General features: G+C 35.1%; 3 protein-coding genes across 3 annotated transcripts; 1 reads left to right on the plus strand and 2 right to left on the minus strand.

Annotated features, from left to right (window-relative positions):
• The first annotated feature begins 2,165 nt into the window (after positions 1-2,165).
• On the plus strand, positions 2,166-10,295 carry LOC124929335 (nodulin homeobox). Its single transcript, XM_047469669.1, has 16 exons — positions 2,166-2,514; positions 2,745-2,870; positions 2,972-3,130; positions 3,396-3,479; positions 3,563-3,691; positions 3,935-4,153; positions 4,527-4,658; positions 5,109-5,204; positions 5,309-5,470; positions 6,029-6,320; positions 6,397-6,504; positions 6,587-6,656; positions 7,106-7,169; positions 8,223-8,879; positions 8,976-9,010; positions 9,295-10,295. The coding sequence occupies exons 1-16, from the start codon at positions 2,467-2,469 to the stop codon at positions 9,857-9,859; spliced, it is 2,946 nt and encodes a 981-aa protein (XP_047325625.1). The 5' UTR covers positions 2,166-2,466; the 3' UTR covers positions 9,860-10,295.
• Positions 10,296-11,038: 743 nt separating this feature from the next.
• LOC124929127 (serine/threonine-protein phosphatase BSL1-like) lies at positions 11,039-16,133 on the minus strand. Its single transcript, XM_047469404.1, has 21 exons — positions 15,510-16,133; positions 15,347-15,407; positions 15,173-15,251; positions 15,007-15,086; positions 14,838-14,932; positions 14,657-14,756; positions 14,495-14,564; positions 14,315-14,416; positions 14,148-14,229; positions 13,897-14,073; positions 13,608-13,740; positions 13,318-13,519; positions 13,065-13,232; positions 12,746-12,984; positions 12,469-12,553; positions 12,267-12,365; positions 11,996-12,195; positions 11,825-11,900; positions 11,605-11,740; positions 11,371-11,516; positions 11,039-11,266 (listed from the first exon to the last, which is right to left on the minus strand). Exons 1-21 carry the CDS (start codon positions 15,706-15,708, stop codon positions 11,183-11,185), a joined length of 2,613 nt encoding a protein of 870 aa, XP_047325360.1. The 5' UTR covers positions 15,709-16,133; the 3' UTR covers positions 11,039-11,182.
• Positions 16,134-17,341: 1,208 nt separating this feature from the next.
• LOC124930814 (protein tas-like) lies at positions 17,342-20,527 on the minus strand. The gene is made up of 12 exons (XM_047471175.1): positions 20,345-20,527; positions 20,163-20,262; positions 19,982-20,090; positions 19,741-19,829; positions 19,594-19,650; positions 19,408-19,516; positions 19,208-19,309; positions 19,060-19,124; positions 18,861-18,964; positions 18,712-18,776; positions 18,561-18,615; positions 17,342-17,788 (listed from the first exon to the last, which is right to left on the minus strand). The coding sequence occupies exons 1-12, from the start codon at positions 20,403-20,405 to the stop codon at positions 17,628-17,630; spliced, it is 1,077 nt and encodes a 358-aa protein (XP_047327131.1). The 5' UTR covers positions 20,406-20,527; the 3' UTR covers positions 17,342-17,627.
• Between the last annotated feature and the right edge of the window lie 399 nt (positions 20,528-20,926).

Here is a 20,926-nt window from a genome sequence, read left to right on the forward strand (position 1 = left end):
TCAAGACATACACAAGTTGACATGAAAACCTGATTATATTTAGAGTAATTTTGTATTTATTTACATCATTCTTTTTATATTGAGTGCAATCTTGACATTTGAATGAAAAGTGATTAAATAATAACTAAAAAATATTAAAAAACAATGTGTATCTTCAATTTTAAAGAACAATTAAAATAACATTATAATATATTTAGATTTACAGACAAATTATTTTAGTTGCAAAATGCAATATCAATGAACAAATTATTTAAATTCATTTTTTCAAAGTAAAATGACATAATAGTTTACAATAAAAACAAACTTTTTATTCCTCAAAATAATGTTTGCTCTTTAAAATCAACTTGCATCCCCTTAGTCCTTACAAAGATGTACCATTGACCTTTGAGATGGTGCAAGAAACCAAATAACCATCATAATATTTATTAATCAACTCAATTATATCACATGGAACAAATTAATAAATAAAGAAGATGAATGTCCGCAATTATGTTGGCTAATGAATCGTTACTAGAAAATACTTGGTCTTAAGGCTCCTTCGGGCCATATCTAACGTTATCATAGCGAGAAAATTATTAGCCTTGAGACATAAAAAAAATAAAGATAATATATTTGTTTAAACATTGAATCTTCAATCATGAAATGTGATGGCGTTATACAGTAATTTAAATTGCTAGATTGAAAGCAAATAAAGTGGAAATTTGAGTGTCAAATTCTGACTCTTTTGCCACAAAGAAGCATCAACCTTTAACATATAGTTAGTGGTCATAGAAGACAGTCACACAATGGATATCTCACTAATCAAATATGTTTGATATCATTTTGATTATGAGACAAAAATATGTCAAATTAAACAATATGTGTTAAAAAGGTACTCATTGAAAAATGATTTTTATTTTTATTATTTAAATGTAAGATGCTAGTACGATCTCCTATTTAAAGGGTTCTATTTGAGAACTCAATCCCTCCTGATTTTTGTTATTTTATGAACCACACTTAGAATTTTTTTCAGTTAACCCAACAAAAATACTACCAATTAAGAGCCTACATTTTCTTCATGACTGCATCCTAAGCTCATAAAGATGCATACTTATTAAGTATCAATACTAATTACATATAAATTGAAGCAAATATATTTGAATTATATATATATATATATATATATATATATATATATATATATAAAAATAGATGTGTAAGACCATAAATGACAAAAAAAAAAAAAAAAAAAAAAAAAAATAAATAAATATAGAAACCAACTAACACAAAGTATCTCGAGATTCTATCTGAAATGGACAACCATATAAGAATGATTTGAGGAAGGAAAATAAGAGGAAATAGCCACTAAATCTAGACATCTAGTATAATTGCTGTTTTTTTACAGCTTTGTGGATATAAAATTTAGGTAAGAAGACCATTTAATATGATTCAAAATTAGGTACAACCTCATAGCATATTCATAATTTTTTATAATATAATTATAGTATTTTAAATCAAACATCTCTTTAGTTTTCTAGATAATATCAAATTTTCTAATTATTGTATTATTTTCTTGATTTTACACTTTCATATGCCATATATTATCCTATGGAAATTTTAACACAAATCATAAAAAATGGATGACTTCACTATTGGATAAGATTTATTTGAAAAACTAAATGTAACATTAATATGATTACTCCAAACAAACAAATATGTCAAACTATTATAATAATCAAAATAAAAAATAGAGATAATTAACATGTCGATACGCAAAATATGTTATTAAGATTATCATTCAATTAACATTGTTTAAACGAATAACAACACCGTTATTATATTTTATTAAGGGCAATAATTGTATTGACACTGAATAAATGAAATGATGCAATATGAGTTGTTGCTCAATTTTCTTTAAAGTTGTATGGGTGTTTTATTCTTTGGTCATAATTTATGAAACTATAAATGTATTTACTTATTTTTATCGAGATAATCTTTAAAGTTGAGGTTCATTGGATTAAATAATTTAAAATATTTCGCTTGGTTTGAAAATATTCCAATATTTTTTTCTTTGTAATAATAAAGTTATTTGAATAAAAAATACTTATTTTAATAAATTGAATAAGAGCTAGGGGAAATTAGACAAGAGATTAAAAGGGCAAAGTGAGGGAAATTGTATGTAAATTTCTTGCCTTTTTACTAGGATTTTTGGCGCCCCATCTCTCGTTCTCTCTCTAGGATTCGTTTTTGTTTTGGCTATAATTAGTCCGAACTTTGGAAGATCCAACTCCAAAGCCATCTCACTGTTGTATTCTACTCTTCTTTGGTTGGATACATCACTCAAGCTCATTTTCTCCCCACTGGGTTTGAACAATCCCTTCCGATTTTAGGGTTTACAGCTTCGGGGGGTCATTTCAATCTCCCTACAAATCTAGGGTTTTTGTCCAAATTTGTTCTTTCTAGGTGATTCAGTCGATAGTCTCGACAATGAGGTACGTCAAGGAAGAGCATTCAAGCAGCAGCAATGCCCATCAAGTAAGTGTCAACTTGTAATTTTTTATAAATCGGTTCAAAACATTTTACAACTCATGCATGTTATAAGACAGGATTAGTGACTACCGTATAACTTGCATGCTTATTCATGTGCCTGTATTCTGTAGTTTCCATGAATAAATATTAAGTCTTTTTTTTTTTTCTAACATAAAAGCTGCCTATAATACTTGGTTGTTCAATAGTTCGGATCTTCTTAAATTTTATGTATACAGGATATGGACTTAGTTTCAGCAGTGAAAAGATTGCATGGCCTTAACTCTCAAGAGCTGACTAAGCTCATCCGCGAATCTGGAAATAGTAGCATTCAGTACTTTAGTGAGGCTGGTCTATCCACTATGGTTGGTTCTTCTAGATACAATATATGATGCTTTTGAATATGTAACATTGATAGAATTTAGATGGTTGAGTGGATTTTGAATGATTGATTGTATTCTTGCAGATTGACCTTGATAAGCTTGCTAGGTATCTCCCTTCACATCTTATGGCCAAGCTTATGTTATCAAAAAGAGATGATAAGTTGTTCAGATACTTGTTATGTGGGCTTCGACTGCTTCATTCCTTATGTGATCTAGCACCTCGGCATCCCAAACTTGAACAGGTGGGAAACTATTTCTTGCTACTGTTTAGTTCATGCACTTGTTTGTATATGGTTTTGAACTCCTCTTCTCATGTGAGGACAGAACCAGCTTTAGGTTTATGTTTGAAAGCCAACAATTTTTTTTCTTTCTTTTTATCCTATATTTTGTTTGTGGTTATTGCTGCTGGAGCAATGTCAAAGACAGTGAAAAGATATCACATGCAGCCAAATGTTCACAAAAATCTAAGATGGTTCTGGTGACTTATTTCTTGATATATTTTTGCAGATACTGCTGGATGATCTGAAAATATCAGATCAAATTATTGATCTGGTCTTTTATTTGCTTGTTGTTCTAGGAAGATACAATCAGGTTGGAATTTTTACTTCCCTGTACAAATTTGCTGTACTATTAGAATTATTGATTGATATTGAGCTTGATTTCTTGGGATGTAGGGCAACCATGCTTCCAGTTCTATGCCCTTATTGCATTCTGCTTTAGTGGCTTGCAGCCTACATTTATTAACTGTATGTATTGCTTCACAATGGCAAGATCTAGCTTCCATTCTGGTCTCTCACTGTAAGGTAAGCTTCCTTCCCGACTCATTGTTCATTTTGATTGTCTCGCTTCATGCAGGAATGTAAGCACTGCTAATTTTTTCTGACATTAAGGCTATTGCAATTGCATTGTCACTGATGTGGCTGCTGCCCACTGAGTCTTCGTTTCTTCTTATGCCAGTTAGATAGTTACTTTGTACATTCAACTATAGAATGAATCTTGAAAGAGTATAATTTTTTTAACACTGACAAGTAATCTTTCCATGCTAGGTTGACATGTTCATGGATGCAGTTTTGGCGGCTCTTCGTGTAGATATAAAGTTTCTGCTAGTCATGCTTTCAGCTCATTCTACTGATTTCTTCATAAAATCAAATTCTGCTGCTGAAGGAACATTGAACTACCTTTGTCAGCAATGTGAGGCTTCTTTACAGTTCCTTCATTCACTGTGTGGGCAGAAATCATTCCGGGAGCGCCTTGCTAAAAATAAGGTGTCTGGTCATGAACTCTCTACTTCTGCAAGTTAGATTATTTATTTTGAAAATTGACCATATTTAGAAGATAAAATGAATTAAAACATCATGTTAATAGCTTGTTCACAACAGTCCTTTGGTTTAACAAACTATTATAACTGATTCGGTTATTTCAATTATTTCAACCTGCTTTATGCTAATATTGTTGCATAAATGGCAAATTATCGGCCATCTAGCAGTTCAACTTAATTTTAGGTCAATTGACCATGAACAAGATCAATTATATACTTATCTTGCATTTTCCCATTTTCTGGTATCAAATTTCTATTTTCAGACCTGCAAATATCTAATGAAGGTTTAGTAAAGTCGCCTGCTTTTCTTCCTATTTCAGGAGTTGTGTAGAGAAGGTGGTTTTCTCTTGCTGGCCCAATCCATTCTGAACCTAAAAATTAAGCCATCATCAAGAGAGCCATCTTCAGTTGTAGCTGCTGTATCTAGGTTGAAATCTAAAGTTCTGTCAATTGTAAGTACAACTTAAATACTTCTGGATTTACAAGCATTATGGTGGAGACAACTATTGAATGATAAACTGCTATGTTTCTGTATAGATAACAGATAAATACTGTGTAAACTGATTAGCTAGTTAGAGAGTAGTTAGCTGACACATGTTATGTCTTTCTCAATATGAGGGAATACCTAATATTTAGGGATTTCCTCCTCTCCAAATTCCAGCTTTGTAGGAATTAGAGTTTACCTGGTGGCCTGTCATGTCAGCACCAGCCTATAAGTTTGTCTCTTTTTCTTCTTATTGAAAGATCCTTGTAGTAGATGGTACATCCTTCACAACAATCTCTCTGATAAGCTGCATGCATCTAGAATATTTAGATGTCATAATAGTGGAAAGTGTTCAATGATTTTTGTCTTTTTGTTTGAAGAAAATTAGTTGTTTACTGAACAAATCTTGCATATACAGCTATTGCATCTTTGCGAGTCGGACAGTATATCTTATCTGGATGAGGTTGCTAGCTGTTCCCGTAGCATGGACTTGGCTAAAACTGTTGCATTTGAGGCCAGTTCCTAGGTTTCATCTTTCATCTACATGGTATTCTTTATTTATTGGGTAAATGCTTCCCTGACATTCGAACATGTGTGTATCCAATTTCTGCTCTATAGGTTCTTGAATTACTGAAGAATTTTGTTGATAGAGATCCTAGACAACCCAGTTCTTGCTCTGACAAAACTTATCCAATGGGTCTCTTGCTACTAAATGCATTGCGCCTGGCAGATATTCTTTCAGACGATTCAAACTTCCAATCTTACATCACAGTGTATTTTGTAAGCCTTTCAAGATTCAATGTCATTTGTCATCTGTCTTTTTAAATGATGTTTATGGATTTGTCATAATACCATTGGTCTTGTATTTTCTTTAAACTTTTTATTTATTTACTGAACTGTTAAGTATATCCAAATTGTGCATAACTTTATACTGTATCCTTTTGGTCTACGAGGTTGGAGATGGAAAATATATAAATTAACACCTAATAAGATTTTATCTTTTGGATTCGGAGAAACAAATCCTATTTCTTGATAAGAAACAGACTGTAGATGGTGCAAGGCTTATGGGTGTTAATCCCTGTAGTAAATATTCCTATGTTAAATCAACATGCTTATAGATGGAGATGATTGTATTCATTTTCTGAGAAATGTAGTCAGACTCACAATGCTTAACTGACATAAATGTGAATGTGCTACTAAGTCTAACAGAAAAGACGTGTGAGAGTGAAATAACATTTTCTGAGCTATGATTTTGATGTTTAAACCTTCCGTGCTTTCTAAGCTCAGTGAAAGTGTATTTTACAAGTTTTGTGATAATGCAATTCTGTGTTTGTTCAGACCGAAGTTTTGACGGCAATTTTTTCATTGCCACATCAAGAATTCCTGTCAAATTGGTGTTCATCTGAACTTTCAGTACGGGAAGAAGATGCTACCCTCGAGTTTGACTCATTTGCAGCTGCAGGATCTGTTGTGGATCTAACATCATTGTTAGACTCGTTAAATATGGCTTCGGTAGGATCAACTTTTGCTCCCAATAGTATACCCGGGTCTTCATATGCACATCAGAGGGCATCATTATTGGTGAAAGTGATAGCCAATCTCCACTGTTATGTTCCAGGAATATGTCAAGGTTAATGTTTGAACCAGTATCTTTCTAGATGTCCATCAACTTTGATTTGTAACACATCTACTGTATAAATTTGCAGAGAAGGAGGATGTTTTCCTTAACAAGTTTCTTGAGTGCCTGAGAAGAGAACTGCCTAAGTTACCAATTTCCGAATCTGAAAAAGCTGGCATTGTCACTAAGAACCTACGTAAATCTTGGCAACTTGCATTAATTGAATGATCACGACTATGTTTTTCTTTGCATCTCTAATTAGTGACTTCATTTTATAGGATCTTTGTTGAGTCATGCAGAATCATTAGTTCCTTCCTTTTTGAATCAGGAAGATGTACATCTCTTAAGGTAATTCTAACAAAAAATGTGAAACTTTGTGAACATGTTTTTTAGATGCATGTTATCATCATGCAAATCCAAGAATACCTGCAACATCTACTTATCTGTGTTCTGGATTAAGTGTTTCCACTATTATCTCCTACTTGTGTGTTTATTTAATCTGCAATTTCTTCAAATGCATTTTCGTTTTTATTTGACCCTAAGTTCATTTGATATGTCTGTCTATATTATGCTTGTAAAACCAACATTCCACTCAGTAGGTTTCCTAGAATTTTTCAAGTCTCCTTATCTAGTCTGGAAATGCTTGCAAACTTTGTCTTTTTTTTTATTGTTTAGAATCTGTTCTATGACACCCCTCGAAAACATTATAATATAATTATTATTTTATCCACTAATGAACATTCATAAGACATGAGACACCTGCTTAGGGAGAACTAACTGTGCAAAATATTATGCAGAATGTTTCTATTACGCATAGAATCACTAAAAACTCCTGCAGGACAAGAAGCAAATGGAACTCAGGTAATGTTTAATTTTTTAAGATTGTTTTGACTCTATGTTCTTTGCTATTAAATAGTTGATTTGTGTTCTTGTTGAAATTATCACTTAGTGGGCGCAATGTAAGAGGTGTTTAGGGAAGAAAGTTGAAGGATAAATTACCAAGACTTTGGTATTAAAAAATAAAATAAAAAATGGGACAACGGATTAAGTACGTAGCCCACAAACACACTTAAGCATTTAACCAGGCTCAGAACTTGCCGCCTGACGGCTCGAACTCAGGAACTTAGAGTTAGTATCCACCTCTTATTGTCGCTAGGCTAGAAGAGAGAATACAACTTTGGTATTAATATGCATGTAAATATGAATGCTGCAATCTGATATGAAACAATTTTGATAGGGTTAGATAGTAGTTGAGAAGGGAGTGAGAAGTGAGAAGAATGGGAGATGAGAGGCTCAAAAACCATTCATTCAAGTATTCAATAATCTTTGAAGTTTACCTTCTAATGTTTTAAAAGACAACACATAACTGTCATTACTACTAACTACCTATACAATAAGCGGCAATAAGAGGTGATACCCGTCTCTCTGAAGTCCTGGTTCGAGCCCGTCAGACGACAAGTTCCGCTCGTCTGGTTAAATTGGTTGAGTATATTTGCGGGCTATGTGCTTAACCTGCGGGGATTAGTCGCACTCCGAAGGAGAAACAGACCCCAGTGTTCTAAAAAAAACATTAGTGAGACCCTAATACACAGCACAATACTACCTTACACATCACAAATTTGTGTTTCTTGAAGGGAGAAGGAAAAATATCTCAATTCTAACCATGGTGTAAAGATTATTTAAATTTATTATATATTGAAACTTTTTAGGTGATTAGTCTCATTCCTAGTTTTCTTGAGCCACGGGATCAAGTTTCTGATTTGGAACATATGCAGGTTTTTCTAGTGCTCAATATTATTAACATCAATATTATTCCATTTTTGCTTGTTTTTTTGGGTTGTTTCTTTCATCCTCTCTGTTGGGTGAGTCCGGGATGCCTTCTTGCAATATGTGAACTGTATTTGTTCTATATAGGAGGCTCAAAGTATTGGAGGAGGCTCAGAAGCCCTTCTTCATGAAGTTGGAATGGGGTTCAATTATAGAAATAATTTAGAGGCCTTGCCAGGGAATTCAGCTCCCATGAAAGGTGGGGAACTAGCTTCTCTCGGCGAAATGGAGATGGGGGGGCTCAATTGTAGAAGTGGTGACGTAGAAGGCATGTCAGAGAATTCAGCTCCCCTTAAAGATGAACAACTTCCTTCCAGGAGGTATACTGTAGGTCAGTCTGGTGATTTGACACCACAAGCAAACAGGGAAGACAAAGATGAATTGCATGTGATTGTAGCAGCAGCAGCAGCAAGTTCAAGGGGAAATCACAATAAAGATGTTCAAAATGCTGAAACAAGTGGGTCTGATTCGAGCTCTACTAGAGGAAAGGACCCTACAGATCAAATAAGCAACAATGATCATGCAAATTCAAGGGTCCATAATAAAGACACTAGATCTGAAGTTCCAGACGATGAAAGAACTGAAATAGTTAATAAGCCCCCAGAAAAGCATCAAAGGAAACGGAAAAGAACAATTATGAATGATAAACAGATTGCTCTAATTGAGAATGCACTCTTGGATGAACCTAACATGCTTCGAAATGCTTCATTGATACAATCTTGGGCTGACGAACTCAGACTACATGTATGTTGGAAGAGTTTAATTCCATTAACCAAAATAACGTTATATTTTTTTATTGGTGCTATTTTCTTAATCCCCTTTTATTCTATTTTTCCTCAGGGTCCTGAGGTTACAACTGCTCAGCTTAAGAACTGGTAAGCTGACATTTTTTTTTCATGTATGATTGTCCTTTAGGCCTTGTTTGATCTAGGGTTATTTTCCAAATAACCTTATGTAGGTTATTGAAAATCATGTCATTTGGGTAAAAAGACATTAGAGGTTATAATAATAATAAAATAGAGAAGGGTATTTTAGTTGCTGATTTGAATGATATGGTTCATGAGTAGATTGTTGATAAAATAACCCACATCAAACAATGCCTTAATAATGTTTATTAGAGCATCTATGTTAAGTCATCTGTTCTTTATTGTTAAAATAGGTTGAATAATAGGAAAGCAAGATTAGCCCGAGCAGCAAAAGATGTTCACACACCACAGGAAGCCAATAATAATATTGCTTCTCACGATAAACAAACGGGGTCGGGAGTCATTCCCCAGTACGATTCATCCGATAGTCCTACAGATGATGTCAGCATCGCGTTTGCAGGAAGAGGAAATAATCAGGGGGGCAGTACAGTAGGAGAGATGCCGGTGATGAAGAAGAGTAAATTTGAGACAGCAGCACGGTCAGAGGTTTCTAATGTGGGACCGGCAGCATTACTAGCTAATAGCGAGCTAGGACAATTTGTATTACTTGTAGATGAAGGGGGTGAAGAAATCGGAAGGGGGAAAGTATATCAGGTGCAAGGAAAATGGTGCGGGCAAACCCTGGACGAGTCTGATATGTGTGTAGTGGATGTTATTGAGCTGCTAAAGGGTGACAAAAATAAAAGGCTCCCCTTTCCTTGTGAAGTGACTGGCAATTCATTTGAGGAAGCTGAGAAGAAACTTGGCATGATCAGAGTCCTCTGGGATTCAAACAAACTTTTCATAATCTCTCAGTAACAGGCAATTCATTATTCACAAATCCAAATCACCTCTTCACAGGAAGCAGCGGGAGAGAGCTCTACAAGGTGCATAACTAACTACAACTACCAGTCAATCTCAATCAGAAACAGCGGTTATTTCGAGACAATGGAAGGATTAGTTGAAGAATCAATCTTGTATATGGAAGGCTCTTTTCTTAATCATTTCCCATTTGTTTATATTTGCTTTTGATATTTTCCTACACACTCTTTTCTACCATTAATTACTTTGGTTACTGACCACCACCTCACTTGGTTTAGTCATTTCTTACCAAAAGGGGTTTCATTTAGAAATATCTGTCAGACTTTTCATTCAAATGTTGATCTAGTTAGATGGGATCCATTTTTGAACTTAGTGTGACATTCAAATTATTGATAGTTTCTCTATTAGATTCAGAAATTTAAGTGTTTTCAAATATGCTAATTGTTTGAAACTGAGATATTTCAGGTTATATTTAGATGTTGATCTTATTTGAAAACTTTTGTTTAAAAATTTGGACTAGAAATTTTGCATAAATGAATTCAGTTTCTTCTGCACCAGTTATTTCAAGAACAAAACAAAAGATATAAACATAATATCTTTAAACAAGTTAAATTTGAAAAGACAATGATTGTTACTACTAATTCATGCTAAATATAGTAGGCTAGCTAATAGTCATGTATTAAATATTAAGGTTATGTAACTTTAAAATTATTATTAATATTTTCACCTGATTATTTCTATTGCATATTTACTTTCATACATTACTTATTTGGGTCTCTTTGATTGCAGGGTGAGTTAAAAAAATTAATCTTCATATTCAATCCCTTTTCTAGAAAGGGAATGGATGAACTTTTAGCCCCCACCTAATAATCATTCCTTCTTAAAATACACTTATTTTCTACAATTAATTACTTTGGGGAATGAAACAACCCCCACCTGGACCTGGTTTAGTTATCTCTTACAAAAAAGGGATGGGTCATATTTCAAAACATAAAACAATCTAAAACAATATCTTATAAATATGTTAATATGATTTAAACAAATGGCTTCTGCAATCTGTTAGTTACTACAGTAACTATTCAGCTGTCATAGTTACTATAGTAATGTTACTGTGTCAGCTCAGTAAAACATTTGCATGGAGAAACTTAAATCCCTACCTTAAAATCTCACCAAACCTAGAAGAAAATAAAACAAAGATTTTGAGATTACTATAAAAACCTTTTAACAACTATATTATATAGATTGTACATCCTACCAATTAACCACAATAAATATAAATACATATATGTGTCACAAACCACCCCTAAAAAATCTCTATAATTAGATATAAGCCAGCGAGTTACGATCTAGGTTTGGCTGGGGTCGTCCTCTTGTAGGGGTTGGCGGTCTCTGAATGTTAAGCTCCTGCAAAGGAATGACAAAATTGACGATGCTTTAAGAATCAACTAAGCATACAAAAAAATTGGAACACAATTTCCTCTTTCCAGTCTTCTTTTCTCTGGAATTACCTGCATCCATGCATTGTCATCCATAACAACACGTTCTGGAGATGCTTCTGGAGAGCGGAGAGGTGGCGGCAAAGGATGAATGAGCTTTGGAACAATAACCAGCCCTCGGCCAATCACAAGTATCGCTCCAGCATTATTTGCAGTTCCTGCATGAATCAATGTTTTCATGTAAAAAGATCCAAATGCTTTACTTTCAAGTTTCAACTAACTAGAATAGAAAATAGTTTGTCTAACCACAATAATTTGTTGCAGAGAAAAGAGTTATCAGTTGTCCTTGAGCAAATCGCTCAAAACCGTCCATCACACATTCATGAGCTCTTATGATGAGTTGCAGCTTGTTCTTCTTGCAAAAATCTGTAACACGATCCGGCTGCGACAAAAAAAATGACAATTTTTGAGAATTTCCTAGTTTAATAGTCCAACAAATGGAAAGAATAAAAAAATGACTACATACCCCAAAAGTGACGAGGCCAGGTCCTCTAGCATTGGGTCTCAAACCCTCAACACTGTCGTTTTCTGTAGGATCTGACCTATCGTATTAACAAGAAGAAACACAAGTATAATCAATAACTACTTTTCCATCAATTGAAATGTAATAATAGAGATATAATAATAATAATAATACCAAAGAAGATCCATCAAAACCAAAGAGCCAGCATCCATTGTTATGGGTCTTTCAATTTTCTCAATCTGATCAACAGAATGAATACACCTTCCTATCCCACCATGCATACATATTATCTTCTTCTCAATCATTGCAGCAAGTGGAAGATAGTTAAATAGTTGATTAAATCTCGTCCATGCCCAGATCCCATCTTTTTCTCCCTACAAAAACCCGTATTTGACCAACGGTAATAATAATAAAAATAATATTGTCAACACCAATCAATCCATACCATCCTCTCAATACATTCAATGCGAAAACCAAATAGAGCGTTTATATCTGCAGCTTCGTGATTCCCTCGAATCAGATGAACATTCTCAGGATACTCAATCTGTCACCCGAAAAAACAAAATTTAAATATTTTCACTCACTTTTCATAATTAATCATATGATGATATGAAATCAGGAAAATAAAAAATAAAAAAAAAGCTTTCCTTGAGTGCAAGAAGCAAGGTGATCGTCTCCAAGCTGTGTTGTCCTCGATCCACATAATCTCCGAGAAACAAATAGTCTATATACCTGAAAAGCATCGATCAAAACAATTTTACCATTCCTGTCATAATTATAAACAACTTCCTTTCACAAACACCAAGAGCTTGATTGATGTAGAATTTATGGATTATTTGGGTTAATCAACTAAAATATCCTTTGTATTTAATATTTTAAAATGCTATAAAAAAATTAATGATGGGATAAAATCCTCATCCTTACGTTAGGTCTCCTGCAGTGGAAGGAAATCCATACTCATCAAAGAGCCGCATTAAATCTCCAAATTGTCCATGAAGATCTCCAAACACTTTTATAGGAGCTTTCAGTTGAAGAACTGTAGGCTCCTTCATAAATATCTGCTCAGCAGCATAACAAAGTTCACCCACTTCATAAGAATCGAGAAAAAACTTCCTATGCACCGGAGCTTTCCAGTTCCGAGGCCAGAGCAATGTAGAAATAATCTACACACACAATAACAACATAAAAAAATAATAATTGTACTTTTTTCTTATGTGAGAAAGCCTATAAATTAAACTCCTACCTTCTTATGCAACCCTTCTTCATGAGATTTCTGCTGTCTCGATATTTTCTTGGCAGAATTCGACTGATCGTTGTGAACCATTCGCCTACTCTCATTCTCAAACTGATCCAGCGACAACTGCCTCACCATCAACCCTAGATTTCCAACAGCCTCTTTAGCAATTACAACCTGTTCATATAAAAAATAAAAAATAAATCAAAGAAGAAACAGAATTCTTCCAAGGTAAGTCTAAATTATAATGAACAGCATATACAGCTCTGGGATGAAGGCGGACGTCTTCTGTATCACTTTCATCCGAAACGGGTTCAACAGCTTGAGAGTTATCATCTGAATTCGATGTTTCTCCTTCGCCAGAAGCTGACGACGCTGCTTGTGCAGCTTGCAAGACAGCAGAAGCAACCTCGGCCTCAGCCGCCGAAGCCTCTGTCAGTTTCTCCATCGAATCCTTATCCATGCTTGAAAAAGAACAAGAAAAAAAAGTTACTATAAATAGAAAGACATTCAGCCATTGCTTCTAAGTGAGACAGAAAGAGAGGGATAAACCACAAGCCGCTGCCACCATCACCACCAGACGAAGGAATCTCCGGTTGTCTAGCACCACCATTAGATGTTGTTAATACAGATGAGTTGATATCAGATGAATTTTCAGCTACGACAAAATCGTCTAACAGAACATCTGCGGAAAAATTGAAGCATTAAAGAAACACTTTCTGGGTATGATGGATCTTGATCCGGGTCTAGATAGAAACTGACTGTTTCTCATCTAGATTTACAAAAACTGTTTCCAAATGGGCACCATAAGACTATGAAAACATTAAAAGTGTATTATTACCTCCTCTAAGACCGCCATAAACATAAACCCTAAGACCAACAGAAGCAACTGCATGGCGACAACGACGCATAAGCTCCAAAAACGGTTCATAATCAAGGGTAAGCCCTTTGCTCGAGCGAGATGATGTAGTAACCAAGCCATTCCTATCCAACCAAACACCAGCAGCAGTATCCAGAACTATAAAAAAGTTACCAAGTATTCACAATTAGTTTCCATAAGGAGGGCAGACAAGAGGGAGTTTGATTTACTACCTGAAATAGTTGCTTCACCTTCAACCGATCGTCCTCCCCTAAGTGCACCGCCAGTAACATGTAATCTAGCACCAACAAACACCTGAAGAAACCAGAAATACAATTTTTTTTTTATTAAAACATCTTGAAAATTTACAGAAATGAAGATGTAAACCGCGATGACTAACTGCAGCATGTTGATATCTGGGAGAAGGAACCACTCCAGGTGCAAGAGTCCATTCCCATTCACCATTTCTATGCATGAGTAGACCATAAGCATCTGCAAGAGGCTGCATGAAGATGAAGAAGACATAAACACAACAAGCTTCAAATATACATAGAATAAAGAAAGAAAAACAAACGCATACAGCTCCGGGCAAATCTCTACCACCACACAGAAGAAACATGCCGTCTGAACGGGCACTACCACTTGCATACCTAGGATAATAGATAAAAGAGATCGTCGAAATCCTTTCAGCATTAAAAAAAGTTGTTGTTGTGTGGAGAAAGAAATTAAACGAATTACTCACATTCTAGCAGAGGGTTTATCACCTTGTGGATTGAGTTTTTGCCAAGCATATGGCTTTTGAGCTGTATCCAGAGCCCAAGCATCTGACATAACTCTTTTCCCTACAAAAGTACACAAATCCTGTAAAATAAAAAAACTCCAAAACACACACAAAAAAGAAGAAGTTAACAGCTCTCGCTTACCATCATTGCCACTGACCATGACAAGATATCTTTGAGCAACCAAGTCCATGGCATGACCATACCTAGGACCAGGAACCTGCCCTTGAACTACTACTCTATATTATATCCAATAACCAACAATCAAGTCAATGTTCAACAAAATCTAACGAAAAAATAGAGTGTGATGTACCTATGCCACTTGAATTTGTCCTTGGCTAAGTCAAGAACGTAAAGATCATCTGTTGAATGCCCAGCAGGACCAATTCCACCCTAACCACAAAAGAAGATCAACAACAATCTTTTCCACCTTAAATCTATCTAATCTAGTGAAGACAATATTAGGCCTTTCTAATTACCTGAAACACAACCATCGTTCCTACTGCAGCTGCAGCATGAGCAGCTCTAGGAGAAGGAGGATCCCCTGCTGGATTAAGTCTATTTTATTGAAACCAAAATAACCAATTTGATGAGTAAATTAATATCTAGAAAGATTTCTTTTTTAAAATAACTACAAATCTCATAGGACATGCCTTGTCCATTTTCGGGTGAGAACATCATATGAATGTATAGCATTCGTCACTCCAGCTAACCCTGTGAATAATTGGAAACAAATTCACCAATAACGCTAACAGAAGACAGGAAAATCACCAATCGATAGAGATAGATATATAGATAGATAGAGAGAGAGTATACTGATGCCTCCCGTAGTGGGTCCGTCTTCAATGGCGGTGGCGCCTCCGAAGAGGATCAGTCGAGGGCCATGTGATTTAGTGGCAGCGACTGCAGTGAGTGTGTGGCCGCAGCGGGGACCAGGGGCGTCGTCTTCTGTGTCCCAAAAAGTCTCTAATGGACGGTAAGTAGGAGCCGGAGAGAAATCCGGCTTCGAACCCATATCAATCTAACAACAATATCCCCCCAATAGGGGAGATAAGACCCGATTGGGTTTAGATCGCATATAGAAGAACTCAATTCTCTATAGAAGTAGAATTAAAGCTTTTGATCAGTGAGCTGTACAATACAGTCAAAAGAGGAAGATCGAATTGAGTACAAGTTATAAAGATGGGCACTTAAATTGCGGCGGGACCCCCAAAAAATGTTCGTTTCGTAAGTGCAAACACAGTGATGGGTTAAAGAAATGAAGGAACTGGGTGAAGAAAAGCTACACTTTTTCGGGTATCCAAAGCCCCCCTTTTCCGAGAGTCAACTATCAAACATATTATTAAGGAACCAGTCAGAAGCTACCTGGACTGCAATTCAATTCCGCCATTGCCAGAAAGAGGATCTCTGCTTCAAAGAGTAAAAATAAAGCGAGTTGACGCAGTCATCAATTCATCTTACTACTTACATAATCCTTGCCAACTGCCATTGTCAGCGCCTCCAATCACCCAATTCAGAAAATCCCGCAAAATAAAAGACTCCACTTTGAATATAATTAAAGACTGATTTTAAATAGTTCTTTATTGTTTATCTCTCCCACATTATATATAATATAAATATTGCAAATCAAATCTGCTTTATAGATTATCTCTTAATTTATTTATTTTAATGGGTTGAGCAAATCAAAACCCTTATGATTTATATATAGGAAAACATCAATGTAAATACTATTATATACAATCCATCTCACAAAAGCAACACGCATTGACAATAGGAAGCTAACTATATAATACATAATAACATTTTAGACCTATTTAAAAAAATATATTTTTTTTTGTGAAACATGGGTTCGTTGACAACTTATAAGGTCTTGTTTTCTTTTAGTTTTTAAAAAATTTAAAACAAAATTAAATTTTAAATCAATCACTTTTAAACGGGAAATTGGAGTAAATGACCCTAAAATTAGGGTGAATGGAGGGAAGTGCGGGCCTATAATTTAAATAGCGTTGGTGACCCTTTTTTTTAATGACAATTATACTCTTGCGTAACGTAACTCCAGTTGCGTGACGCAACCAAATTTTTTTTTTCGTCTCGCGGTTGCGTGACGCACCTGGGGTTGCATGACGCGATTGCGTAACGCAACGGGGTTGAGTGACGCAACTGGAGCATTTTTATCCAAAAATTTTCATAATTAAAATTTTTTGAAAAATAAAAAAATAAAAAATTGCGTCACGCAACCTGAGGATGCGTCAGGACATTTTCGTCAGAAAAAAAAGGGGTCACCACTATTTAAATTATGGGCCCGCACTTCCCTCAGTTCACCCTATTTTTAGGTTCATTTACTCCAATTCCCTCTTTTAAACAATTATATCACTCATTTCATTAATCAAAATACTAAAATACCCTTTATTTTAAATTATTATTTTTTATTTTATTAATATCTTTTAAATTTTTTTATCAAAAATAATTATTACCTCCTTAAAATTATTACCTATCATTTAATTTTTCTCTTTTATTTTTTTAAAAAACCCACCACCGAACAAAACTGAAGAGAAAAATACTTTATAGAAAATAAAAGAAAAATACTTTATAGAAAATAAAAGAGTATATATAGTACAAAAAGGGCTAAAATACAGAAAAGAATCGGGCAAAGACACAAACGTCCACATTTTGAGTCAATGTTTAAATGATTATCATCATCAAGGGCCCTATCTGTCATGTCCCCATATTCTCATAATGCTACACCTCACTTTAACAGCTATAATTCAATATATATACCTTAATATAATTATAGCAAAAATACCCTCTGAAAATGAGAGCTTAGAAAAAATAAAAATGAAATTATTCCGAATCCCAGTGGCAGCATTGTGAATTTTGTGAAAATGGTGGCTGTTTTCAAGTCTTAGAATTTGCTAGAACTTGAAAAACTATATATTAAGGACAAGGGTTTGGGAACATGAAATGGATCTTGTCAATTTCATCAATTACTTGTGGACTCAGCTTCAACTTGCATGAATCCAGAATTTGTTGCAGCTGCCACGGTTTTGTTGCACCAAAAACAGCGCTAGCCACAATAGGGTGGTTTAAAACAAATGCTGTCCAAAGAAGTAACCAACAATGTCAAAACGCAGAACATAGCAAAGAGACTCAAATTGATAAGTATATAATAAAGTTGGTAAGGGAGATCCTCAGTTATGTCATTGAACATGAGACTTTTAGTCTCTTAGACAGCGCTATTTGTCTCACATATTCTCTCATACTCAAACAGACTGTTTGAATGTGAAATTCATATATATTTAGAATGGAAGATGACATAGCTAGCTTAGAAGCACACTTGAAGGAAGACAATATTTTCAAGAAGCTATTAGTTGGCCAAAAGATATTAACAGACATGATCATTGCAAATGTGGGAGTATATATGAACAAGTATATATGAACAAGAGGAAATTATGTAAACTTAGAGAAGGTTGTTTAGAATTCTAAGGTTGTCTATATGCATTAATTTTTTTTATTCACAATTTTTATTAGGAATTGATTCACAATAATGTAATTATGGTATGTTCATGTTACACCATTTTCGTACAAAGAGAGAAAATGTTAAACAAAATGAAACTATATATTTTTGTGTATAATCTTTACACAAGAAAATAAGATTAGTACAAAAGAAAATTATATGCCAACAAGCACATGCGGATGGTCTGAACACTTATAAAGAAATTAGTTCAAAACAAAATGTGCTTTATTTACTTTCTTGAGGGATATTTATCTCCTAGTATTTCAACACTTATAGCACATGCGGATGGTCTGAACAAGAAACTTCTTGTTCTTCACACTGCGAGAGAAATATAAAGAGAGAGATAATCATACCAATTGCCAAAGATACAGGATGAATACCATATTTGGCTGCAACAGCCAGATATGCCTGTAAAAGTTTAAGAGAATAAGAATACCGTCAAATTTATTTCTCTTTTTCTTCAGCAAGGACAAGAACAAGGGGAACCTCAATAGTTTAGCTTACCTTGGTAGCTTCCTTTACTTTTGTGCTAGATAAATTGTACCTGGATTCACCTTCTCTATATCTCCCTAATCCGAACAAGTAGAAAAAAACAAATCTTTTAAGAGATAACACTTTACTGACCATAAAACAAAACTAATAAATCATCTAACCTTTAAAAAGATTGAAACGTGCATCAGATGGGGCACCGTCAGACAATAAATATTTCCCAGAAAGTATGCCCATTGCAAGAGGGCTGTAAGCCAACAAATAAACCCTGAAAAAAAAAATCAGTTTGTAACAACTGATATTGTCAAAGAAAATATTTCGGAATGAAATACATGCCGATAAGGTTCACTAACAAATTAATACCTCTCATGATGACAGCATTCAGCCAATCCAGAGTCAAAGGTTCGGCTAAGCAAACTGTAAGCATTCTAGCACATCAAAGCTAATTAACCCCAATGAAACCAGAACATCATCCAAAAGTTGCAAAAGCAAATGGAATTCCAAGACTTGCCTGTAAAGATATGATCCTAGGATAGCTAGGACTAAGTTCAGTCCTGTGAAGAAACTTCATGACTCCGTATGGTGTTTCATTACTAAGCCCCACATACCTTATCTATACAGATTTCACCTTTCACTAAATTAGCAGCAATTTATGTAGAGAGAAATATTTGCAAAAAAGTTGCCCAGGATTAGAGAATGACCCAACCTTACCTTACCAGCTTTAACTGCTCTTCCTATAGCTTCAAGTTGCTCCTCTATGCCTATAGATTCGAATTGTCGGATTGGATCATACTCTGTTTCTCCAAACATAGGAACATAGCTGTGCATAATTATAAGAAAGAACATTAGCACCTGATTTTGACCTAAATCATCGGAAGACAGAAAAGATGCACGAACCGATCAGGCCAATGAATTTGATAAAGGTCAATATAGTCAGTCTGCAGTCGCAACAAACTGCATAACAAAACCCAAACCAATTCAAGAGTGGTGCCTGAAAAAGGAAGTTATAATGAAATATCTTTGAACTCAGTAAATATAAACCACCTGTTGTCAATGGCTTCGGCTATATTGCAGGCATCCAGACACTTTGGTCCATCCCGAATCCAAGTCATTTGCCCGGAAGGTCCAGTTACCTGTATGTATCCAATAACTTAATACTTAGTTTATTTGAAATCTTCTTCTTAATTTACTCATCTGATCAGCTCCTTGATAAATTGAAATTGAACCGAAGCTTGCTACCAAGAAGTATATAGAAGAATTGCAGGGAAACCCATATAAATTCAACCTTTGTGGCCAAGACAATACGGTCCCGAGGAAGTTTTCTTTCTCTAATCCAACGGCCAAGATATTCCTCGCTCCTTCCTTGAGTGTCCTGGCGCTGGGGCACTGGATACCTGAGGGAGGGAATTGGAATTCATCGATTAAAGGGTAATGAAGTCCTGGAATTACTAACTAGGGAGACTTACATTTCAGCAGAATCGAAGAAATTGATTCCGGAATTGAAAGCTTTGTCAAGAAGATGGAACGACTGTGACAGTGAATTCTGCTCACCAAAAGTCATGGTTCCTGCATTTATCTTTTTCAAGTCATTCAAGAGTACCAGCAGCAGCAACACATTAGGCATTAGCACTAGAGAGAGATAACTGACCGAAGCAAAGCCTTGAGACGGTCAAGTCGGGAGCGAGGTTGAAAAGTGGCACCACAGACATCGGGTGGAAACTGGAAACCACCTGCCAGCCGGAGCTCACTGACTAGCCGAAGAAGATGACAGAAGCGGCTAAATCAATACACCTTTATCCATGAATGATAGTTAACATTTGCTCTTCTTTCTTCTTCTTCTTCTTGACAATTCTCCTATCAATTTTGGGATTCCCTGTAAATGGATAATTTTAAATGCGCGGCACCACTTCATATATATATATATATACACGAAAATATCCAGTTGCGAGACCAGATGTCTTGTGAAAAGTCCACAATGCCCTGTGAAAAGTCCACAATGCCATGTGTAAAGTCCACAATCGCGAGTAACAACCGGCATTCGCGAGACATTTTTTTTTTTTTGAAAAGTCCATCAAAAATAAATTAAAAAAATAAATTTGCGTCTCGCGATTGCCGATTGCGTCTCGCGATTGTGGATTTTTCACATGTCATTCACAACCGACGATTGTGTCTCGTTATATGCACAATTTCGTCAAAAAAGATATGAAGTAGTCACAAATGCAATTAAAAT

Source organism: Impatiens glandulifera, chromosome 3 (assembly GCF_907164915.1).
Source record: "Impatiens glandulifera chromosome 3, dImpGla2.1, whole genome shotgun sequence".
NCBI classification, from domain to species: Eukaryota; Viridiplantae; Streptophyta; class Magnoliopsida; order Ericales; family Balsaminaceae; genus Impatiens; species Impatiens glandulifera.